The sequence below is a fragment of the Tiliqua scincoides genome, chromosome 4, assembly GCF_035046505.1.
Source record: "Tiliqua scincoides isolate rTilSci1 chromosome 4, rTilSci1.hap2, whole genome shotgun sequence".
NCBI classification, from domain to species: domain Eukaryota; kingdom Metazoa; phylum Chordata; class Lepidosauria; order Squamata; family Scincidae; genus Tiliqua; species Tiliqua scincoides.
The window spans coordinates 126,978,102-127,003,281 of record NC_089824.1 but is presented as its reverse complement, the minus strand read 5'-3'; the positions used below and the strand labels follow the sequence as shown (position 1 = coordinate 127,003,281).

At 41.4% G+C, this 25,180-nt stretch overlaps 1 protein-coding gene across 3 annotated transcripts in view; it reads left to right on the top strand.

Annotated features, from left to right (window-relative positions):
• Positions 1–25,180, top strand: part of STXBP3 (syntaxin binding protein 3) — a 30,746-nt gene that overhangs the window by 2,988 nt on the left and 2,578 nt on the right. For all 3 annotated transcript variants that reach the window (XM_066623925.1, XM_066623926.1, XM_066623927.1), the window contains 17 exons: positions 2,289–2,338; positions 3,251–3,332; positions 7,338–7,414; positions 8,079–8,157; positions 9,032–9,132; positions 9,673–9,821; positions 10,442–10,532; positions 11,301–11,425; positions 13,449–13,553; positions 17,180–17,237; positions 18,064–18,129; positions 19,623–19,703; positions 20,546–20,684; positions 21,113–21,219; positions 22,347–22,442; positions 23,196–23,281; positions 24,207–24,355. In XM_066623925.1, coding sequence (XP_066480022.1) covers positions 2,289–2,338; positions 3,251–3,332; positions 7,338–7,414; positions 8,079–8,157; positions 9,032–9,132; positions 9,673–9,821; positions 10,442–10,532; positions 11,301–11,425; positions 13,449–13,553; positions 17,180–17,237; positions 18,064–18,129; positions 19,623–19,703; positions 20,546–20,684; positions 21,113–21,219; positions 22,347–22,442; positions 23,196–23,281; positions 24,207–24,355 — 1,641 coding nt within the window. The remainder of the gene's footprint in view (positions 1–2,288; positions 2,339–3,250; positions 3,333–7,337; positions 7,415–8,078; positions 8,158–9,031; positions 9,133–9,672; positions 9,822–10,441; positions 10,533–11,300; positions 11,426–13,448; positions 13,554–17,179; positions 17,238–18,063; positions 18,130–19,622; positions 19,704–20,545; positions 20,685–21,112; positions 21,220–22,346; positions 22,443–23,195; positions 23,282–24,206; positions 24,356–25,180) is intronic.

Below are 25,180 nucleotides of genomic sequence, written 5' to 3'. Positions count from 1 at the left end.
TTTCTTTTTTTTTGTACAAGAGATAGAAATAATCACATGCAGCATCTCTTGAGGTTACTAAATTTGAATACAAAGGCAAATATTTCCTTTAAGCAAACAAGACTTACTCTGAAGAGAAGATTTTTTACAATTCTGAAATGTTGTGGTTGTACCTGCTGTATTTCTGGATACAGTCATACAGGGATGAATGAATAGCTTGTTTGCCACACCTTCTGAGTCCAACTTGCAAGACTAGTATTGGCAACCTTCAGTCTCGAAAGACTATGGTATCGCGCTCTGAAAGGTGGTTCTGGCACAGCGTCTAGTGTGGCTGAAAAGGCCAATCCGGGAGTGACAATCCCTTCCACACCGGGAGCAAGTGCAGTCTGTCCCTGGTCTGTCTCCCTGGCTATGGGCCTTCCTTCTTTGCCTCTTTGCCTCAGACTGTTGGCCAAGTGTCTCTTCAAACTGGGAAAGGCCATGCTGCACAGCCTGCCTCCAAGCGGGCCGCTCAGAGGCCAGGGTTTCCCACTTGTTGAGGTCCATCCCTAAGGCCTTCAGATCCCTCTTGCAGATGTCCTTGTATCGCAGCTGTGGTCTACCTGTAGGGCGCTTTCCTTGCACGAGTTCTCCATAGAGGAGATCCTTTGGGATCCGGCCATCATCCATTCTCACGACATGACCAAGCCAACGCAGGCATCTCTGTTTCAGCAGTGAATACATGCTGGGGATTCCAGCACGTTCCAGGACTGTGTTGTTTGGAACTTTGTCCTGCCAGGTGATGCCGAGGATGCGTCGGAGGCAGCGCATGTGGAAAGCGCTCAGTTTCCTCTCCTGTTGTGAGCGGAGAGTCCATGACTCGCTGCAGTACAGAAGTGTACTCAGGACGCAAGCTCTGTAGACCTGGATCTTGGTATGTTCCGTCAGCTTCTTGTTGGACCAGACTCTCTTTGTGAGTCTGGAAAACGTGGTAGCTGCTTTACCGATGCGCTTGTTTAGCTCGGTATCGAGAGAATGAGTGTCGGAGATCGTTGAGCCAAGGTACACAAAGTCATGGACAACCTCCAGTTCATGCTCAGAGATTGTAATGCAGGGAGGTGAGTCCACATCCTGAACCATGACCTGTGTTTTCTTCAGGCTGATTGTCAGTCCAAAATCTTGGCAGGCCTTGCTAAAACGATCCATGAGCTGCTGGAGATCTTTGGCAGAGTGGGTAGTGACAGCTGCATCGTCGGCAAAGAGGAAGTCACGCAGACATTTCAGCTGGACTTTGGATTTTGCTCTCAGTCTGGAGAGGTTGAAGAGCTTTCCGTCTGATCTGGTCCGGAGATAGATGCCTTCTGTTGCAGTTCCAAAGGCCTGCTTCAGCAGGACAGCGAAGAAAATCCCAAACAAGGTTGGTGCAAGAACACAGCCCTGCTTCACTCCACTTCGGATGTCAAAAGGGTCTGATGTGGAGCCATCGAAGACAACAGTGCCCTTCATGTCCTTGTGGAAAGATCTGATGATGCTGAGGAGCCTGGGTGGACATCCAATCTTGGGGAGAATCTTGAAGAGGCCGTCTCTGCTGACCAGGTCGAAAGCCTTTGTGAGATCTATGAAGGCTATAAAGAGTGGCTGTCGTTGTTCCCTGCATTTCTCCTGCAGTTGTCTAAGGGAGAATACCATATCAGTGGTGGACCTGTTGGCTCGGAATCCACACTGCGATTCTGGATAGACGCTCTCTGCAAGTACCTGGAGCCTCTTTAGTACAACTCGGGCAAACAGCTTTCCTACAACGCTAAGGAGAGAGATGCCGCGGTAGTTGTTGCAGTCACCCCTGTCACCTTTGTTCTTGTACAGCGTGATGATGTTTGCATCCCTCATGTCTTGAGGTACTCCACCTTCTCTCCAGCAGAGACAGAGGATTTCATGCAGCTCAGTGACGATGATCTCTTTGCAAGACTATAAGTTGTATATTATTTATAGTTTATGGACATAGTCCCTGATTATTGGTGCATATTTAACTTTATTCTACACTGTTTCTTTGAATTAAAAGTTTGACTGAATGGCTTCAAGATCATTGCTTTCACTAAGGCAAATCTGGATTTCAGTGTTCCAAACTAGTTTAGCAGAATTCAAGTAGCAGTTCAGATTTTGCATCTGAGCTGCCAAAATCTTAATATTTGCGTCTGTAATCTGCAACGGTACCACATAGCAAAGCCATGCATAATGTACTCATTGCATAGTTATGTGTTTGATGCACATAACTGGAGTAATTTCAGGGTGCAGTAAAAATTGCTTTTTTAATGGATGGTTTTCTTTTTCAGAGTTAAAGACGTTGGTATTTGATGACTGTAGGAAGGATGAAGAATGGAAGGTAACATCTATGTTAGCTGCATTTTTAATACATTGTAGTACACCGATCACTTGTATAGCATCCTAAATCTATTTACTTAAAACATGTCAGCCTAATCCGTCTTCAAAACTCTGTCTTGCCTCCCAAACAGGGAAGTCTGAGAATGACAGTAGTTTGAATAATTCTAGGGATCATCTTCACAAATTCCAAGGTTCTTTAGAGGAAGTCATGGCAATTAAACCACTTTCAACCTGGATTTAAATCTAGTGCAGATATGGTTGGTGGTAAAAGTGGGATATATAAATATATAAATAACGAAAAATAAAGGTGGAAAGCAAATTTGATCAAAGCACTGTAAAGAATTGAATGCTCTGTATATATGCTCACCATATATACATTTATATGCCATTTAGTGCCATACCGTGTAGGTTTCTGTGTATAGTTTCTCCTCCATGCTGTAGCTGACGAACGAGTTGGGGCTACCTTGGGTAGCAGCACCATTACCAGTCTAGTGCTTGTGTCATGCCTTCTCCGCACCTACAAAAGAAACCAATACCAAAATGAAACAAATGGAGGAGGAAATAATTGAGCTTCCAGTTAGCTATGCAGTTCTTGCCTATCCAAAGAGTTTAGGAGGCTAGAAAAATGTTAATTGGTCTTTCTCTGAAAATCATTCAGAAACATTGACTGGTCCAAAATGTCAGCCATGCTTCTAACTGAGTTTCACTGCATGAATCATATTGTGAGCAAGTGTCCCATTCTGGAACAAATGGCAAGGTATTAAGTACTGTAAGTCAATAAATTGGTTAACAGTTATAATTGTGACTTGCGGTTGAGCCCTGACCCTCCCTGTGTGCCAACATCCCACTTAAATAATGGTCTGTACTATTTGATCTAGTTGTCTAAACCACTACTTGGATTTTTTTTTTAAAGATAATTCTTCTAGATGACTTCACCACCAAGCTTCTGTCATCATGTGGTAAAATGACAGACTTGTTAGCTGAAGGGATCACTGGTAAGTAAGGACTTAAGCAGACTTCTGTTGTCCTGGCATATGTGAATGCTAGTTTTTGCAGCTGATATGTTTGCAGGAGACAGCTAGTTAGAACTTGTTCTTAACCTCTGAAATACTTACATGTAAAATTTCACTTCTATTTGGGCTTCTGAAAGCATGAAGATTGGTAAGAAATGAACTCATGTAGATTTTTAATTGGACCGATATTGGTCAGATGTGAGTATGCATATATTGCAAAGCATCACAGTTCCTATCTGATCATCCTGCAGTTTTGTTCTGCCTGCTTCTTTACATGTACTTGCAGAATATGAATAGCGAAAAGTGGTGTTTCACTTTTCCCCAGTTTAGTTTGCTTTACCCCAGCTTGTTTTGGGGCAAGCTTTAGGAAGCAGAATGATATGGGCCTACAACATTCTTTAAAGTCTTAATTGACTTCCTTACTCATTTGTATTTGGAGTAAATTCTTAATCTCTCTTGCCTGGCCTACCCTTCCAGTTCCTTTTTTTTTTTTTTTTGCATCTTTTGTTTTGTTGTCTGAGAATATTGTGGGCTAGGCTTTTGTGACTTTTGATAGGGTAATGTTAATCTTCTTCCTAGGATTGCACCTTGATAATAGTAGGGAATAACTCTCTTTAATAACTTGCTACTTCTAAAGCATTTGACAGTGGTACATGGGGGAGGTGGAGATGAAAAGCCACACTTAGTGAAGAATTGCTGGAAATTGATGTTGCATTGCTAAAATTTATAGTCTACAAATAGTCATTTATTACAAAAGAAAAAAGAGCCCACTTGCCTTGGTGCACCTGTCCTAAAATAGAAACAAAGAATATCTGGTGTAATTCTGGATGTGCCTCAAAACCTGAATTGAGATAGCTTGAATACTTGTGAATTCTTATCCTAAAATGTGTTAATCTTTCCTCTCCTCACTGTTGGCATCTTGATGATTGACACCTAGTCAATGTGGCTACATGGGATTTAGGAAGTTATGCTTGATTTGTCAAGCCAGTTTCACGTTGTCTTACATACATACTAGTGATATGCCTTCTGAATGGTGGGAACATGTAGTATTTATTTAAGAAATTTATACCCTAATTTACTTTCTTATCCTGTGTGCTCAAGGTATGGCAGTGTAGCCATAAAATTGTGCTGTAGCCAAATGGGTTGTAGGGTACTAGCCTATACTTCACATTTCAGCTGGTTTTGCCCAACTTTCACCCAAAGTCCACCTCTCAGAACTGTTGCCTCCATCCACTGCCCTGTCTACTGTATCCTCATTTGCTCCCTTACTTCAGGCTCTTTCACCAGCCGGACTTTGGATCCATATTCAGCAGTACCTGCTGTGAGGCTCCACACTGTGGCTATGCTGTTGAGTTCAGTTTCTTGGATGTTTGTTAACCCACATTGGACAGCTCAGGGAGGGGGTTGGTGTATTGCTGGCTGCTGTCCCAACTATCCAAACATGCAGACAAGATAATGGATAGATGGGCCTGATTTGTCCCTTGTCTAGTAATGTCACAACTGTTTTTCACCTGAGCACATGTTTCTTAATCGGGTAGAGTTTTTGGGCATGTCCTTTCTAAGTGACAGGTCACAGTTCCCCAAACTCAGTGGTTACTTCCTGTACCTCTTTCCACCCACATGGTGAAACTATTCTGAATGCTTGAAGTGAAGAAACTAATACCTAGAACACTATTATTATAGATACCCACATGTCAGCATTGCAAATGGCGTTTCAGAAAGGCTTCTGTATCGTAACAAACTCAGGAACTCAAATTGGCTGCTATGTATTAAGTTGTGCATCTTCCTGCTTTGTCCAAGGTACCTTCCTGCTGAAGTTCTCTTTTAGCTGATGAATGTCTTCCAGTAATTCTACGGTTTTTTGCCTGTAGTGTGAAATTCTGGACCCTTAAAAAAAAAAAAATCAGTTTGGTAAGAAGATGGCTTTATCTTTTTACCAGGACTGCTGCTTCCAGTTACTGTGGGCAACTGTTTTAGATACTATGATCTTAAGATGCAAAATCTTAAAGGATGATATCTAGAAAAGCACTGGATGTGCCTGATAGTTCTAGCTTCTTCTTGCAATAGTTTCCAATGGCTTTAAGGCTGAGGTATTCAATCTGTGTCTCCCTAGGGAGGCGTGGCTAGCCTCCAGGGGCATTGCCAGACATCTCTGGGAGAGAGGCTGCTCTGCTGCACATGCTGCCTGCTGACTTGCTGCTTTTCTGCAGCTGTGGTGGGTGGGGCAGTGTGAGGCTGGAAGGGCGTGTGAAACATGGTGGGGGGAGGTGGGAGAGAAGGCTGGCTGGGCAAGCAGGCAGAGGTGCCGCATCTCATCAATGGAGCTCTCTCTGTGTGCAACTTCACTCCAAGGACTATATTTCCCAGTGTGCCCCTTGCCCTGGGCATCCTGAGATTGGTCAAGGCTGCTTGGGAAGGAAGGAACCAGCCTGCTCCTAGTGGGGGGGTGTCCAAATGCCCCAGCCTGCATCCCTCTGTCTTGCCTGGGGGTGAACAGGGGTGGCATCTGCATGTTGGGTGTGTGTGTGAGCAGCCTCATCTACTTTGGGGTGAGTTGTAATCTTGCTGAGTGTGGCTGCAATCCTTTCCACACTTTCCTGGGAGTAAGCCCCATTCACTCAAAGGGGGCTTACTTCTGAGTAGACCTACATAGGCTTGGGGTGTGTGTCAGCTTAATCAAGGATCCTCACCTTTTTTTTTCCCTCCCCTTCAAAAAAGAAAAAAAAGCCTCTCTTGATGACTTTGTCTCCAAAAATTGATTAAAAATAAAAAAATCCCCATTCCTTTTCAACCATCCCTTTTTCATCCTGCCTCCTTTTGGGGGGGGGGGGTTACTCTGTTGGCTGCTATTGTAAGACAAAAGGCACAGTCCTAGCTAGGTCTACTCAGAAATAAATCCTATTGTGTTCAATGGGACTTACTCCCAGGAAAGTGGGGTTAGGATTCCAGCCAAACAGTCTCTAGGTCAAATTGCATCAGTTTGCAATTAGCAGATACACACAAAACAAAGCCTTCCCCTCCTGCAAATTCATCACTTCCCCCCTCCCTTTCCAAACCCCTCCAGGTGTGCTGCTAACAAACTCAGGGCACAATCTTAACCAGGTCTACTCAGAAGTAAGTCCTATTTTGTTCTCAGGTAAATGTGGTTAGGATTGCAGCCTCAGAGTGCTGGCACCCTTGTTTCTAGTGTATAATTATAACACCTTCATCCCCATTTGGGGGGTAACTGAGGTGAGGTGTTGTAATGGGAGTCGTGGCCAGTGGCTACAAGGATCAGGGGAGGCATGAGCCAGAAAAGTTCAAGAACCACTGGCTTTAAGGGAGGGCCAGATAAATCTGCTTCATGAAAATATTAATATTCCTTTCACTGAAACAAAAATGGTTTGATGGGGAAAAAACTCAGTAGTTGTAAAATTGCAAGAGCAAGTCTTTAGTCCCTTTTATTGATGCACTCCATTGTGAGCAGAGGTGATTATTATGCTAAACTGTTTTGTATTTCGGAGACTATTGTTGAGAGGAGTAAAATTTTAAAAATGTCTTCAAGTGTTGCCTTTTACTGACAAAACTCAGAGTTTGCTGCAGATATGGTGCTGGTAGGTTAATTTCAGAGTATTTATCTGTAGACAAAAATTCTAATTAGTTGCCTGTAGAAAAATAACTCATGGTGTTTTTGTGGAAAACACAAATAATTCTATTTTATAATTTTCACAATCAATTATTGACTTGATAGATACTTAGTTTCTTCTGTTATAGAAAACAAAGAGGACTAGCTGTTGTTGCATCAAAAACAATCAAGGTTCTTGTAGCACATTAAAAGCTAACCAATTGATTTCAACATAAACTTTTGTGGACTGCAGTCCAATTCATCAGATGCCTGAAGTGATGTTCATTTATGTAATCTTGGAAATCCATTATTTCTTTTTTATTCCCTTTGTAACTGTGGATATATAGAATAATTTGTTCTAATTGATTTCTTTTATCTTATAGTTGTGGAGAATGTTTACAAAAATCGGGAACCAGTCCCAACCATGAAAGCCATTTATCTCATCACTCCTACTGCAAAGGTTAGCCTTCTAAAGAAAGTAATTCATTAGACTATGTGACTTCTTATGAAGAAATTAACAAAGTGGTGATAGTGGTGTGCATATGTGTGTGTTGTGATGTGCTTTTTCTTAGAGTTGCTGAAGTATAGTGGCCATTTTCTGACTAATAGAAGAGCTACTCAAGATTATATCTAGTGTTTCCTTGCCAATTTTTTGTTCTTCTAGCCAATCTGCCACTCAGATACATTGGTGCAATAGCAGAAAGAGCTCAAAGGTTATAATCCTGAGTTATAATCCACAACAAAACCTACTTTAGATGCTTTTTACCTAAGGCAAAAGGAAGTTGTAGATTACTATCTTTAAAAGGCACGTCATGTCCTTCTGTCTGTTAGGAACTTCTCTTCAGGATAATGGAGACTACTGGTGGTCTCTTTTTCTACCCACCTTCTTGTTCACCTTTGTTTTAGCATTATTTTTTAAAGTACTAGAAGCATGCCCCAGATTAGATTTCAAAGTTAGTTACACTGTGTTTCTCAGTCAGTGCCAGAGTAGTTCTGGTTAGAAACTAGTTAATGGGACTTTTTTTCCCCAAAGTGTCTTGAAGAAGGCAAATCTCATTCTAAAAGCAGGCAAAATAGTTTTTCATATTTGTAATTAACTAGAATGTACTGTTTTAATTTTTCAGTCTGTAGATGGGCTTATAAATGACTTTATAAATAAATCATCCAGCAAGTACAAAGCAGCATATGTCTACTTTACTGACTGTAAGTATTCAGTGACTAATACCAGATTAATCAGTGTTTTGAATTTGTGGCCATTTGTGCATTTAGGACATTGAATCTGTGATATTTCAGTTTTCTTTGGACTTGAATTTGTAACTGAACTGTAAAAGAACCAGATTGCCTTTTACAGCCTTGTTAGGCTTTAGGGACTGGTCCAGCTGTTTCTAGGCTCTTCATTGTTTTATGAAGGTGATAGAAACTTCAGGTGATTCCTTGCTATGGATAGAAGTGAATTAGTCTTGAACAGAACAAGGACTGTTCATGATGGTCTTCGGTAACAGGGCAGTACAATAAAAATAGAATAATAAAACCTAACACAACATTGACACAGTATATCAGCCATTATGAATCCAAATTAACACAATATTTTACAGCCTCCTTCCTTCCAATGTGTTCTGGATTAGAAGCATTTCCAAATTGTGAAAACAGAGCTGGCCTGGCCTGCTCCTTGGACGGCTCCCTAATGAGGAGGTGCCACTGTTAAGGTCTTGCTTCTCATCAGATTGATGGGATTAAAGAAAGGGTTCAGAGCAGAGCCTTTTTATGAAGAACTATTCATTAGGAACCAGACTAAAATTAGCTGGTCAAATCTTAGTCCAAGCCTCTACTTTTTTGTTTCTGAGTAAAAAAAATGTTTGCCAGTATTTTTAGGAGATGCTGTATATAACCTGGAATACCCGGGGGACGGGGGACAGGGACAGACAAAGACCTTAGCCAGAGATTTCTGTTACATAAATGTATTAACTTGCTGGATGATACTACTTCTGAAGTAAATTTTGCACAGGTGCATCCAAAACCTGCTACAATCAGATTGTAAAGTGACAGCTCTAAAACCTTGTGTTTTTCCCCCTCTTAGTTTGTGATGACAAACTCTTCAATAAAATGAAGTCATCCTGTTCAAAGGCTATTCGGCGGTGCAAAGAAATAAATATAAATTTTTTCCCTTATGAATCACAGGTAAGCTTAATTTACTGAACTTTTCCAATTGTTGAATTATTTGTTATCATCTGATAAATATATGTGTTGCATCCAGAAAAGCCAGAGTTCTTTATGGGTTACATACCTGTGGAGTCACAGAAACAATGCAGAATGCAGAAGTTAACTTTTTGAAAATGTAGCCTCAGAACACCTCCAGACACGAGCAGAAGGCACTTCCAGTTGGATCTGGAGGTTCTCTGTGCCCCCCCCCCCGGAGGAACTCAGTATCTCCAGGCGGTCTGGGAACAGATCTCCTGTGGATACTGACCTGTACATACAATGTCTGAAAGTAAGAAGCACAACAAAGAAAAAAAATGTGAAAAATAAATACTGATATTATCTCAAGAGGACAGAAGAGAGTTGAGATTAGCAAAAACACATTCTTGGGTCAGTTCAGCTTAGATATTCCTTGTGCATGCATTTTAATAAAACAATAGTTCTCAAATGATCTTCCCACGTGATTGTGACATTGTGTTCCTACAGCAATCTAATGAAATTGTTTTATTACATTTGATTTAGGTATTTACTCTTGATGTCCCCAATGCATTCTATAACTGTTACAGCCCCAGCGTGGAGAAGACAAATGACGGTGTAATCGAGCAAATGGCTGACCAAATTGTTACATTGTGTGCTACTCTAGAGGAAAATCCTGGCGTACGATATAGAAGGTAAAACTGAAGTTGCATATTAAACTGGTACAAGCAATGTGAGTATTCTGTTAGCTTAACAAGAATGAAACATCATGCTCTATGTTGTCTAAAAATTCAACATGTTGCCTATTCTGGCTGACTGGCCTATTCTAAATATGAAAGGCAATGCAAATCCACTGAATATGTGGCAGGGAAAAATGCAGTGCAATGTTTTTCATTATTTATGTGTAGATGACACTTTCTCAGTAAGAAATTCAGGATGGGTGAGGAGAAGGAGGAAATCCAGAGGATTTGTTTTACACCAAAGGGAAAAGTTCTGTGTGATACTGTCATGGTACAGAAGACATCCATAGCCCTAGTATTTATGGAGACTAGTATGGTTAGCTTTCAGTTGTGGGGGGATGGGATGTGCAAACCTAATCAGGTGGGTGATGGATGCAGCATCCCTTGCTGAGGGAAGATCATCATATTGGCTGATTTTGTTCAGAATAAAGGAGTGTCCAAAAGTCCTGTGGGTAACAATATAACATTAGAATTCACACATAGTAAATGTAACCCGATTGTGAACATTCATTTTAAATATTTTTAATATACTAATACAATTCAGCAAAAATACTCTTGGATATTTTTCTTTTCAGCAAACCTTTGGATAATGCCAGCAAACTAGCACAGCTAGTTGAGAAGAAGCTTGAAAACTACTACAAAATCGATGATCGAGGCCAAGTAAAGGTAGAGTGAAAGTTCATTTTTCCCTGGGAGATGGGGACAGAGGAACCTTATGGAATAGTCTCTGGCCATTACTCTGGAAACATTAATCATGTTTTGGTGACTTCCTGATTGGACTGTATGTTGTGCTCTATGTGGAGCTGCTTTCTTATTTTAGTTGGTTTTCAAGGACAGACTATTGTGTTCTGAGCTGTGTTACTTTTGCTGCACTGTTTTCTTTGGGTTTTTATTTCATTATATAATTGTTTTTAGTTAAGTCTTGCTAATTGTTACGTTTATTTAAAAATATTATAATTCAGAGAAGAATAAAACCATTTTAGGTGAACTTACCAGAGATATTGAGAATATACCCTTTGGAAAAAAAGTAAATATTTATTGTGCTTACATCTGCAGCTTTCAAGGGATGCAGTTGTATGATGTTTAAAAAAAGGCTACAAAAAGAGAAGCATGCCTCTAGCTAGCATTGGGTGGGATAACTTATTCTTAAAAATCATGAAAAGCCCATGGTTTCATTAAAATATTCCTCTGGAGCATTAGGGTCTAGTTTTCGTTCAGTGGGGGAACTTGGTATGCTTTGAAGAAGTTTCCACTAAACAAGAAAAAAATATTGAAGTGTCCCTGTGGAAAATGTTATTGAAATACTGGACTTTTCATAGTCTTAATACTGTTGGATTTTTTCCTTTCAATTCATTTTCAAGGAGTTGTGCAGTACTCCTCCCTTTACTTTGTGTGTCTAAAAATGTTTTGTGTTTTTTGCTTGTAATTTTTTAGGGCAAAACCCACTCCCAGCTTTTAATAATTGATCGTGGCTTTGACCCTGTGTCAACTGTCCTCCATGAACTTACTTTTCAAGCAATGGCTTATGATCTGTTGCCAATTGAAAATGATACATACAAGCAAGTATAACTTTTTATCTAGACTTTCAATACTCTTATCAGAAGTTAGTAGAACTGTTCGGGTTGAATTAGTCAGGGTACCCTTTGTCCTCAAAACTCTGTTTTAGTTTCCTTCCTAGATTATAATGAAATGAATTCTAAGTTGTTATACTGACAACTGCAGTCGAATTTCTATGAATTTTTAAAAAGTCGATTGTGACATTCTGGTGACTGAGAGACTTTGAAAATATTTAATCTACTGTTCTGAGCAGTGAATACTCTGATTTAAACTCAGAGGGGATGTAGATGTGTGGTGGACTCTGCACTGGGGGCAGTAGAAATTTTTGCAATTTCTGTTGTGAGCTTCAAGCCATTTAGTTATTTGATTTTTCTCTGTAAACCGCTTTGTGAACTTTTAGTTGAAAAGCGGTATATAAATACTGTTAATAATAATAATAGTCTGTCAGGCAAGAAGGATGTATGCTAGAGAGTTCAGCATCTTAAAGCCTAATTCTGATTTTCCATTGCTGATGCTGCCATGCCAATAGGGTGCACACTGCATTCTGTGGTGTGGGGGGGGCGTGGTCACAGAGGACTCCTCAAGGTAAAGGAACACTTGTTTCCTTACCTCTGGGCTGCATTGGCACTGGAAAGCTGATTAGGATTGGGCTGTTAGATGTCAATATTGGATGTAGTGCTTTTCAAAAACGTTAAGAGTACCTGATGTAGTCCTATACCTGATAGTACTCTGTGCCAGTTTCCAGTTGGGAATTTTAAAAGAACTTGGCACAGAACATGTAGCAGGATATGTCTCTAACAGTACTCTCACAGTTAAATGGCAGCAGAATGCTAATTTGACTGGAGACCTCTGTAGCATAGCTTAGAATAATCCTACTTATTAGAACTGAAATTCTAATGAGAAGTTGTCTGTGCAAACAGGCAGTGGCTGTTTTAGTGGTAGACCTCATGCTTTGCTCGCAAAAGGTCCCAAGTTCAGTCCTAGCATCTCCAAGTAGAACTGGGAAAGATCCCTTCCTGAAGCCATGGAGAGATGCTGGCAATCTGTGTAGAGAGTTTTGAACTTGATGAACCAATGATCTGATTTGGCATAGGGCAGCTTCATGTATTCATATGGTTTTGGGTAAATGCAAGGAGTAGTCTTCTGGAACTTAATATGTTGGACTAACATCTAGAATAGTAAGCAGTCTCCTAGATACACTATTGACAACTTAGAATCAGCTTTTGGTATTTATAAATGAAATGTACACTTTCACAGCAAGATTTTGACTTCTGAGAAAATGTAGAAGAAGAAAGGAAGTGACTAATGCATTCAGAGGCAGCAAATAACTTTCAGTCATACAGCGATGAACTAACTTTCCATTTTTCCCCTCTTGTATTTCTACTGCCTTCTGGTTGAATCCATTTATGTGAGTTTCTATACATATGAACAGTGTTTCGTGACATAGACCCTAGTATGCTCTTTAGTATTCCTTCTGTTCTTAGGAGTCTGCTTAATAGTTGTAAGTATGTAATGCTAAGCATGTTGGTTATAGATATATGTAAAGTAAGCAGTCCCCAAATCAAAGTCCGTGATTGCATGTGAAGTCAATATTTGGATTTTTTCCCCTCCATTTTAAAATGAGAGAACCTTCTCTGCAATTATTTCTGTTGACTGGAGGAGAGGATAAATATAGCAATCGAAATAAACTGACAGTTGTTCTTTGGATAAGTTATATTGTGTAACAGTTGCTGTTACATGCGTGACATTACAGCTAAACATGATTGCTCTTTTTAGCAAATCACATGCATGTTTACATGGAAGCAAGTCTCTGAAGTCAGTTGGACAAACTTCTAGCAATTATGCTTAAGATTGAAGTCTACCGCCTAAGTACTCCTGCTTCATTTATTGTTAAGAACCGGATTGTTGATACTACATAGTTAAAACAAAAGTATTTAAAATGCTGTGTCTCCTATTTTACTTTTAAGTGATGTAGAAGGCTGTATTCTGCATGTATATTACTATTAATCTATTTTCTATGTGCAGGTACAAGACAGATGCTGCAAATGGGAAAGAAAGAGAAGCCATTCTAGAGGAAGATGATGACCTCTGGGTGAAAATCAGACACAAGCATATTGCAGATGTTTTGGAGTATGTGTGACTCAATACCTTTTGTTTACATACCATTATATGCTAGCTGCTAAACAGGACTAAACAGCCTATGTTTATAAGATATTAAAGATAAGTCTTTGTGGTAAAGTTTTGGGGAGTTGAACATAGGAATCGGCATTCATATTTCTACTTGATTATAGGTATGGATAAGTCTCTCACTTACACAGTATTCCAACTTGGGCTTCTCTCATTACAGTTCTTGGATGAGTTTTGGGGTGGTCGGCAAAGTCCTTGGAGCAATCTTGCGAACTACCTATATTCTAGATCAGAGTTCCCCAAACTATGTGCTGCAGGCCACATCTGACCCACCAACACATTTTGACATACCCTTTGAACCCAATGGCAGTATAATTACATGCAGCCCCCACTTCTTTGTCTTCTGCACCTATTTCCATCTGCCACCATGCACCTTCCTCTTGCTGAATGAAGCAAGTGCTGGCTTGGGTTGGTCTCAGAGGGAGTAAGCAATCAGCAATAACTGACTTGCTCCAGGCCCTCACAAGAATGAGAGTGAGTGATGTAGCTCTGGGAGCTGAAAACTTGGGAACCCCATCTCTAGATAACTGTGGCTGATTCTGACTGGCTGAACTGACTGATAGTAATTTTGTCTAGTAAGAGGGTGGTCTTCGGCCCTCTTTAAAGGCTACTGTATAACCAGTTCTTTAAATAACCCCTCACTGGATCTAGAAAAATTCCACCTGGCCTGAATGTGTAAGAGTGTATGTATGTGTTTGCAAGGTAACTGAACAGTAGGGTGGCCAGCTCCAGATTCTCTTGGGTAAGACTGAAATGAATCTAGCATACTATGGTTTCAGGCCTAATTTGGGAAGCAAAACTGCTGTGGGTTACACTGGTGAAGCTTCACTAGAAGATAGGCAGTGGGAGTATGTTTTCATTCTCCTGGACCCCTTAATAGCTACCAATATAATTGATCATAGTGTCATTGAGGAAAAAAGGAGAGCTCAAGCAGCATACAAGGCCTGTCCCAGTGAGCGCAACCTGCAAGTCCTCCGAGCTGCTCGCAGCAAAGTCCAGCAGATTGCCAGGAGATGTGCTAATGACTGCTGGCTCCAGCTCTGTTCCGAGATACAGATAGCTGACACGGGCAACATCAAGGGGATGTATGACGGTATCAAGCAGGCCCTAGGTCCAACACAGAAGAAAATTGCCCCTCTGAAGTCTGCCACAGGCGAGGTCATCCAGGATCGGACGCAGCAGATGGAACGCTGGGTGCAGCACTATTCTGAGCTATACTCCAGAGAAAATGTAGTCACCAAAGAAGCGCTGAACAACATTGAGTGCCTGCCTGTGCTGGAGGAGCTTGACAGTGAACCAACCCTAGAAGAACTTCACGTGGCCCTGGACTCCCTTGCCTTTGGCAAGGCACCTGGAAAAGACAGCATCCCTGCTGAAGTCCTAAAGTGCTGCAAAGAGATCATTGTCACTGAGCTGCATGAAATCCTCTGTCTCTGCTGGAGAGAAGGTGGAGTACCTCAAGACATGAGGGATGCAAACATCATCACGCTGTACAAGAACAAAGGCGACAGGGGTGACTGCAACAACTACCGTGGCATCTCTCTCCTTAGCGTTGTAGGAAAGTTGTTTGCCCGAGTTGCACTAAAGAGGCTCCAGGTACTTGCAGAGACCGTCTATCCAGAATCACAGTGCGGATTCCGAGCCAACAGGTCCACCACTGATATGATATTCTCCCTTAGACAACTGCAGGAGAAATGCAGGGAACAACGACAACCACTCTATAGCCTTCATAGATCTCACGAAGGCCTTCGACCTGGTCAGCAGGGATGGCCTCTTCAAGATTCTCCCCAAGATTGGATGTCCACCCAGGCTCCTCAGCATCATCAGATCCTTCCACAAGGACATGAAGGGCACTGTTGTCTTTGATGGCTCCACATCAGACCCCTTTGACATCCGAAGTGGCGTGAAGCAGGGCTGTGTTCTTGCACCAACCTTGTTTGGGATTTTCTTCGCTATTCTGCTGAAGCATGCCTTTGGAACTGCAACAGAAGGCATCTATCTCCGGACCAGATCAGATGGAAAGCTCTTCAACCTCTCTAGACTGAGAGCAAAGTCCAAAGTCCAGCTGAAATGTCTGCGTGACTTCCTCTTTGCCGACGATGCAGCTGTCACTACCCATTCTGCCAAAGATCTCCAGCAGCTCATGGATCGTTTTAGCAAGGCCTGCCAAGATTTTGGACTGACGATCAGCCTGAAGAAAACACAGGTCATGGTTCAGGATGTGGACTCACCTCCCTGCATTACAATCTCTGCACATGAACTGGAGGTTGTCCATGACTTTGTGTACCTTGGCTCAACGATCTCCAACACTCTTTCTCTCGATACCGAGCTAAACAAATGCATTGGTAAAGCAGCTACCACGTTTTCCAGACTCACAAAGAGAGTCTGGTCCAACAAGAAGCTGACGGAACATACCAAGATCCAGGTCTACAGAGCTTGCGTCCTGAGTACACTTCTGTACTGCAGCGAGTCATGGACTCTTCACTCACAACAGGAAAGGAAACTGAACGCTTTCCACATGTGCTGCCTCCGACGCATTCTCGGCATCACCTGGCAAGACAAAGTTCCAAACAACATAGTCCTGGAACGTGCTGGAATCCCTAGCATGTACGCACTACTGAAACAGACGCCTGCGTTGGCTCGGTCATGTCGTGAGAATGGATGATGGCTGGATCCCAAAGGATCTCCTCTATGGAGAACTCATGCAAGGAAAGCGCCCTACAGGTAGACCACAGCTGCGATACAAGGACATCTGCAAGAGGGATCTGAAGGCCTTAGGAGTGGACCTCAACAAGTGGGAAACCCTGGCCTCTGAGCGGCCCGCTTGGAGGCAGGCTGTGCAGCATGGCCTTTCCCAGTTTCAAGAGACACTTGGCCAACAGTCTGAGGCTAAGAGGCAAAGAAGGAAGGCCCATAGCCAGGGAGACACACCAGGGACAGACTGCACTTGCTCCCAGTGTGGAAGGGATTGTCACTCCCGAATCGACCTTTTCAGCCACACTAGACGCTGTTCCAGAACCACCTTTCAGAGCGCGATACCATAGTCTTTCGAGACTGAAGGTTCCCAACTCTAAAGTGTCATTCTAGACAGAGCATCAAGATTTGGGGGCAGGGGATAGTTGTTACGTTGCAGTGGTTCTGCTTCTTGTCAAATTGGTTCAAGATGGTGATGTTGGGGGCGCCTGCTTTGCTCAGTGGAAATTATTCTGTGCAGTTTGCCAGGACTCTGTTGTATTCCATATTCTCTGTTTCATCTGCATGAAATGGGGGAGGCTATTTAGATAGAATTCCTTAGTTTTGTTTGCTATCCTTGCCATAGCAAGAGACCCATCTCCCTTTGGTGAAAGTAATATGAGGAACCACAGCCTTTTTTTACAGCTTGGAACTGAGGAGAGGATGGGGATTGTGTCTATGCCCCTATGAGAAAGTTTTTTATCACCGTTTCAGGTTGAATGTCAGATTTGGGTGCTCAGGCTATCTTGATTAAGCAGAAGACACAGAAACAGTGCTTGTATTTATTCTCCAATTTAACTTGGAAATATTGAAGTCATTTTCTTTTACTGTTTCAGGGAAATACCAAAACTTATGAAAGAAGTTTCTTCAAAAAGGAAAGCACCAGAAGGAAAAGTAAGAAATACGTATTGATTTTTAAAATTACTGTTAAGTTTTTAAGCAATGAACTTTTTAGCATAACTTTATATGGTTAACTATCAGTCACATACTAAACATATGGATTTACTAACAGGATGCACTGAAATTGGTAGCTTGTTTCCAAATGTATTTTAAGGTGACTAATTTGTTGACACTTATCTACTAGAGTGGATAACAGCCCAAACCTAACCCCCTCTTGAACAGGCAGCCCAGCTGGCTTGTGCTGTATTCAACCCAGGGTTGGGGCTGGCTGTGGAGCAATTTGTGGAAAGGGGAATAAATTCTCCTTCTCCTGGGTAATGTGGCAGAGGCCTCAATCAGGCTACTTGGATCTAAAGAAGTGGTGCAGATCTGAGCAGCCTGGCACTAGGTCAGGCCTCCAGGGAGGTGGATAAGGATACAGCCCACCCCACCCATGGCCCACCAGTGGCCTGCTCTCCCCTGCTCTGGAATACCCCAGTTCCAACCTCATCCTGTCTTCCCCAGCCCCTGTGCTGGTGGCCCGCTATGGCATGAACTCACCTGTACCACGGCTTGCTCTGACATGGGGAGGCTGGTACACGTCCTTGCACCAGCCTCTCTGACTCGCTGGCATGCCTTAAGGCACATGTGCGACACTCCTCGGCTGACGCAAGGGACTTATGACGACTGATACAGCGTTTGGGATTGCGCTCTAAGACACTAATAAAAATAAGTAGGCTTGGTAGTCCTGATCATGGTATTTTTCAGTTCTTGAAATAACAAGTTGCAAGAGATGGTGAATATGAAATTTTTGGTAGTAAATTTTTGAATTATTTTTCAGTTGTCTTTAGGTAATCTGGCTCAGCTCATGAAAAAGATGCCCTACTTTCGCAAACAGCTTACTAAGGTAAGCATAACTTCACTGATGTGTCTGAGTCTGAATGCTGTGTGATTTTTAGATTTCAACCATGTTATAACCTGCTTCTCTGACCAATTATGGTTGAATAGAGGTAGGGTTGGTTGCAAAATAGTTTTTCAACCTGGACCTTGAACTGGTGCACCAGTCCTTATAATGTGCCAAAATGTTGTTTTAGATAACCCTTGAACTCGGCAGTCACTAGCTAGTTTCAAGGAAATTGAAATCCAAGGAAATTTATCTAGTCCAACATACTGGTGCCAACCTTGGTAAACCAGAGATTTCTGCACATTCAAAAGTCTGGCATGAAGAGCCTTTCTGTTGTTGGTCCTCAAGATCTGCAACTTAGAAATATACTGCCCATGTGTATATGGAGATTCCATTTAGCTGTCTTAGCAAATAGCTGTTGCTGACCTAACCTTCATGAATTTATTGACAACCCAGTGTGCAGTGGCAGTAAAGAATGCCAGTTCTATGCCTGGGATCATTAGAAAGGGTACTGAGAACAAAACAGCTAATATTATAATGCCGTTGTACAAATCGATGGTAAGGCCACACCTGGAGTATTGTGTCCAGTTCTGGTCGCCACATCTCAAAAAGAACATAGTGGAAATGGAAAAGGTGCAAAAGAGAGTGACTAAGATGATTACTGGGCTGGGGCACCTTCCTTATGAGGAAAGGCTATGGGCCTCTTCAGCCTAGAAAAGTGACGCCTGAGGGGGGACATGATGGAGACATACAAAATTATGCATGGGAGGAATAAAGTGGATAGAGAGATGCTCTTTACACTCTCACATAGCACCAGGACCAGGGGACATCCACTAAAATTGAGTGCTGGGAGGGTTAGGACAGACAAAAGAAAATATTTTTTTACTCAGAGTGTGGTTGGTCTGTGGAACTCCTTGCTGCAGGATGTGGTGATGGTGTCTGGCCTGGATGCCTTTAAAAGGGGATTGAACAAGTTTCTGGAGGAAAAATCCATTACGGGGTACAAGCCATGATGCGTATGTGCAACCTCCTGATTTTAGAAATGGGCTATGTCAGAATGCCAATGCAAGGGAGGGCACCAGGATGCAGGTCTCTTGTTATCTGGTGTGCTCCCTGGGGCATTTGGTGGGCCGCTGTGAGATACAGGAAGCTGGACTAGATGGGCCTATAGCCTGATCCAGTGGGGCTGTTCTTATGTTATGTTGTTAATTCTTATACAGGGTCTGTTTATGAAATTGTGTGCCAGGGATGAATATGACTTGCCAGTAACACTCAGTATTTATGTATTACTTTTATGATTTGAAACAAGCAATACGTTGGCTCTAATAGGCAGTTTTACAAATTAGATTCCTGTTCAATGTGTCTGTAAACATTTCTGCCTCTGAACATTTTGGAATCTTTATCATTTGGGAAACAAACCTGTAAAAGATAGATGAAATATTACTGGCTGTTATTTTTGAATAATAATGATGCATGTTTTTGCTTTTATTTTGCAGCAAGTTGTGCATCTTAATATAGCTGAAGATTGCATGAACAAGTTTAAGAGCAATATAGAAAAGCTGTGCAAAGTTGAACAGGTATGTGAATTACCCATATGTGCAATTAGATGGAATTGGATAAATGCAGTGCTATTACATTGGAAGTGTGATTGGCCACTCTCCTAAGGAGAGGCAACATTTATGATGGGTGACTATTTGTATCTTCTTCTGGCCAGTGCAACAATTTTTCCTCCTGTCTAGGAAGAATGCAGCAATGGTCTTTCCAGTTCAGAACCCCAGTGCAAAACTGCTGATACAAAGGGTCTGGAGGAACAGAATGCACAGCTTATGAACTGCTGTAGTGTCTCTTCTGGGCAGAAAGAGCACCAGAATACTACTGCAGCTGTCTCATCTTGTCCTTCAAGGGCTAGTTACATTTTGTCCAATGATAAGGATCACAGTTGTTTTGTAGCTACTGCATCAAGTTCTGAAAGGCCTGGAGTGCAACTGCAATAATGGCCCTGCTACTATTATGGGGGGAAAAGAAGATCAAGGTTAGAAGGAAGAGCAAAGAGTCAAAGTTGGACAGTTAATTTGTTTGCGAAGTAGATGAGGTGAATTCACTACTCTCTGTAATGTACTGCAATGTCCATTAAAGATTGCAACTGTAAGGCTTTGTCTCCGGTGCTGTTAATACTGTGTGTTGGTTTGCTTTTACAGCTTGCCATGTGACTTCTAGCAGTATACTCAGTTTAACTTTATCTGAGAGGCAAGGGGAAAGTTCAGATACAAGGAGAAATATGAGATGCCTCTACAACTATATTCCCCAGATTAACACTAAATGTAGACCTGTGTTGCAACATTATAGAAAAAGTTCTGCTTGCATAATCGAGATTTGAGTTTGGTATGACTTGAGAAGATCTCTTGGTTTGTAACTTTAGGATTTGGCCCTTGGTACGGATGCTGATGGACAGAAAGTGAAAGATTCAATGAGAGTTCTCCTTCCTGTACTGCTAAATAAAAACCATGATAACTATGATAAGATAAGAGCCATCCTCCTCTATATCTTCAGCACAAATGGTAAAGTTTGTATCTTCTATCTACTGCAAAGAGAAACTTTAGTATGTAGTTCAACACTGTAAATGAATGCTGCTTGTGCAGTGATTCTTGTTGAAATGTCTTTCATAGAAGATACCCCTGAGTAGACTAATAATGTCTAGCTCTTTCAAAATGGTCAAATATTGGGGATAGTTGTTGGATACTGTTACCTTGTAAGGAAATACGGATTTATTGGAATATCAATATGTAGAAGTAATTAGTATAATGCTACAAATTTAACAGTCTTGTATGAAGTTATAATCTTTTTAGGACCCCTAGAATATTTTAATGTATCTTAGTATTAAACGTGTGTGTGTGTGTGTGTGTGTGTGTGTGTGTGTGTGTGTGTGAATGTTACACAGGTATCAGTTACTAATTCAAAATGTTCCATTTTTTTTAAATGTGGAAAGGAACTACACAAGAAAATTTGGACAAACTGATCCAGAATGTACAGATAGAAAATGACAGTGACATGATAAAAAATTGGAAGTACCTTGGTGTACCTGTTGTTACTACAGTAAGAAATGCAACATTTTATTTTAATGACTACCTTATTTTACTTGTTTTCTAACTGCTATTATCTGACCTCCTTTGGCATTTGTGTTTCATACTTTGCTTGCTCTTCATTTTCATCTTCACCTAAATGTTTTTCAAATTTTTGATAGTTCGAACATTTAGGTAAAACCACACACTTTAGAGGAATCTAGTTTCTGATGTCAGAGTGTGCGTTGGAAATAGTGGAGCTGGAGTGCCTCATGAGATCAGCTTGATATCAGATAGCCTCCTTCCCCTGTCTAGTTCAGTGATTTTTTTTTTAGCCTTTCGTCTCATGGCACACTGAAAAGGTATTAAAATTATCAAGGCACACCATCAGCATTTTGACAATTGACAAGGCACACCATGCTGCTGGTGGGGTGCTCACATTCCCCAATGTCCCTACTCATAAATGATCCTCCCCCAACTCCCATGACACACTTGCAGACCATTCACAGCACACCAGTGTGCCATGGCACAGTGATTGAAAATGGCTGCTCTAGTTGCTTAGGTTGTGTGAAGGGCAGGTGGATAGCATCTACATATTATGGTTGGCTACAGAGGCCCACCAAAATTTGTGTACCCCTGTGGTACAAGTCTCTTGATTATAGTGGATTTATTTCCTTTAAAAGTTAATCATGCCAAGAAAACTTTCGCATTGCAAATGCCCAGCATTCCGCATTTAAAAAAAACAACACAAAACCACTCTCTCACACAACTCTCTACTCTCCTATCATTGGACACTCTGTTGCAATACACCAAGAAGACTGCAGAAAGTGGTCTTTGAGTACTCAATCAGTTTATAACAGAACTCTTGAATAGATGAAAGAAAAATATTGACATTCAAGATGAAATGTGTAATATTTTCCTCAGCAAATACTGCAGTACATCAAAGTAGATCACAATACAAATCTAACAGGCCTGAATTTATTTTCCGCAAATCAAAGTCTAACTCTCAACTCTGTAGGCTCTTCAGTGTTGTCTCTTTTTATTTACCTGCCATTTGTTATTTTGTGTTTGCGCCATTTAGACAGTTCTTCCTGTCTCATAAAAATAAGATCCTATTTTTAAAAGCCACTTCATGTTATAAAATACCCTTGTGTATTTTAGTCAACATCACAACGCAAATCATCAAGGAGGGATCGTTCTTCAGAAGAAACATTTCAGCTTTCTAGATGGACTCCTGTCATTAAGGATGTTATGGAGGTAAAGTTTCCAGAAAAGTTTGCTTTTAGTCACACATGTATTTGCTTCTAAAAGCTGCACTTCCTATTATTTTCTCTGGAGGACAACATATCTTATAGCACATAACCATATACTGCAGTTAACACATGTGTTAGTAACTATTTGCTCCAGTGCAATATGTAGTTGTCATTACTTTCCATATCCATTTGCAGTGAGACTGGGAGCCATCTTCATGTGACCATGCTTCCTCACACCTCTGTTTGCCATGCCTAGAAGGTGACATTTAAACTGGGTGGCAGTAGACACTTGAAAGTGAACATGAAAAAAAATTCTTGGAATATTTTGTTCACATTGGTCATGAGACAATAATAGGTTTTCTTAGGAGACTTTTACAGAAAGCGACATACACATATCATATATTATATACTCGCATTGGGTTCTTTGTTATCCTTATTAAACTGTTTGCATGCCTGCTTGTCCCACATTGTTTGCTCTCTCAGCTTGGTCAATATTCATTGTGGGAAATTGCATGGTTATATGAGTAGTCTCTTAAGATTTGTGTTGGGGACAGATGTGCAGTGACGTCCTGATTTTGGAGTTTTGGACAACGTTGAATTAACTAGACAGTACCTTTGCATCCATTATTTTGTTATGTGTTTCTTTGCTACTGTATGCAGGTTTGGGCCTGTATGTCATTGGTAGGACATGTGAAGAGCTTGAACCAATATCCCTTAATTGAGTCCCTCAGTTGGCTAATTCCACCTTTTTTTCCAGGACGCTATAGAAAATAAACTGGATTCAAAAGAGTGGCCTTATAGTTCCTCATGCCCTGTTCCTTGGAATGGCTCTGGAGCAGTGAGGTAAGTGGTCTAATGATGTGTGAAGAAAAGTTTCCCTGTCCCATCCCCAAATAATCATGCGAGTCGGAGGCTTAGGTTAAATTGGGCCATTTTATTAAAGCCATTTACAGAGACGAAACCTGCAGCAGGTGAAGTCTTAATCTTCATTCCCTTAATTGTGTGCAGCTAACTTACAGGAGATATGAAATGACCCTCTATTCCCTGGAACAGGCATTCTCACCCTGACTTCAAGCTGCAGCCTGTCAGTAGAAGCTGTCAAGCTTCTCAATGCCAACCCCAAAGGCTCAAGGCAGCTGGACTGCACTGACTCGCCCCAGCAGGAAAGCCCTTGGGGTAGCCTATGCAAAGCCTTTGCATAACCTAGCCAGCCTCCCTGAACAAGCAAGCCTCTGGGGAGCAGTACTGGCTCACCCACTGACTTTTGCTGACTTAATCCCTACTTCTGTCTCCCTGGTCCACACTTAACCTGCCCGAAGTGACCACAAAGGCAAAGAGAGGTACCACTGCAATCCAAAGACAATATGGAGTAGGTGAAAAAACTGTCTGATCTGGCTAATCAGCATGCAGCAGAAAATTCCTACTTGGCCCTGAATGGAAAAAACAGCTAGTCTCAGATTGCACAAAGGGTGGATGGGAGTCAAAAACGAGCCAGATTGAGGAGAGTTCCTTGTAATGCTGACCCAGAGTTAGCCAGTCTCCTCCCCTGTTGTTGGGACACCAATTGGGTGCCTACAGCTTTGCCTCCGGCCTCATAAGATAGGGTGGACCAAGCAAGATCGGCTTGCGTGCAAGCCAGGACTCTTGTCCGTTTTCTTAAGTTTTTAATACAGTATTTGAAAAATCTGATGTGTGTGTTTATGACATATATATAGTCATAAATATGAACATCTCAAAGAATAGCCTTTGAAACACTTTATTTTTATAGTGCTCGCAATAAATCCAAAGCCAGTTACTTGGATGACCGGAAGAACAGCTCCAAGCTTATTGTGTTTGTCATTGGCGGCATTACTTATTCTGAGATGCGCTGTGCATATGAAGTTGCTCAAGCCTACAAGTCTTGCGAAGTTGTTATTGGTAAGCCTGACTTAAAACTATTGCTTAGACAAGATTGCAGCTGTACTTTAATGCTTACAACTTCAAAAATTACCACCAGTGCTATAGGAAATTAATGTCCTCATCTGTGGATTAGTTCCTTTGAATTCTTTGGCTCTTTAAAATCTTTAATCTCTTTAAAATCAAAACGGCTTTTAGCAACCAGAGTGGAACCTATTAAGCAACTTGAAGTGGTTGTTGTATCAACCTCTTCAGTTGAGATACGTTACCCATTATCATTGGCACACCATCTCCTGTGTTTTATTCTTGCGTTCTCGAACTCCTCTGCCAAGTCAGTTTTACATGTAATGGAAGCTCAGTGACTTCTTTAAGATGAAAAGCTGCTTTGGCAGGACATGGTGAGTAGAAAAAATATTGTGTGTATGTAACCCTTTCCTGCCATTCAAGACAAACCCCCTAGCTGTTTTTCCTGAAAAGCAAAATAAATCAGCTACTCTCTTCTCTCCCCACTGCTCCTGAAAATCCTGGAACTGCTGAAGGTTTTTTTCATGTATCTGTGTTTAATATGTTGCTAGAACTTCAGTAATATATGATGCTGGGTATATTGAGTTGCTGTTGAAATTAACAGGATCTAAATAGACAGCAAATCAGTTGCTTCAAGATTTTCCTTACCTGTTCGGTCACTTCAGGTTTAGTTTCTAAAAGTAATAAGTGGCCAATGAAAATATGATACAAATTTGAAAGGTAAGGTAACTGGTCTGTGCTGGGGTTTCTGGTAGGGGTGGTGCCATGGCCTGACACAATGAGGGAGTGCCCCTGTGTGCACACAAAGCCACTTCCAGTTTA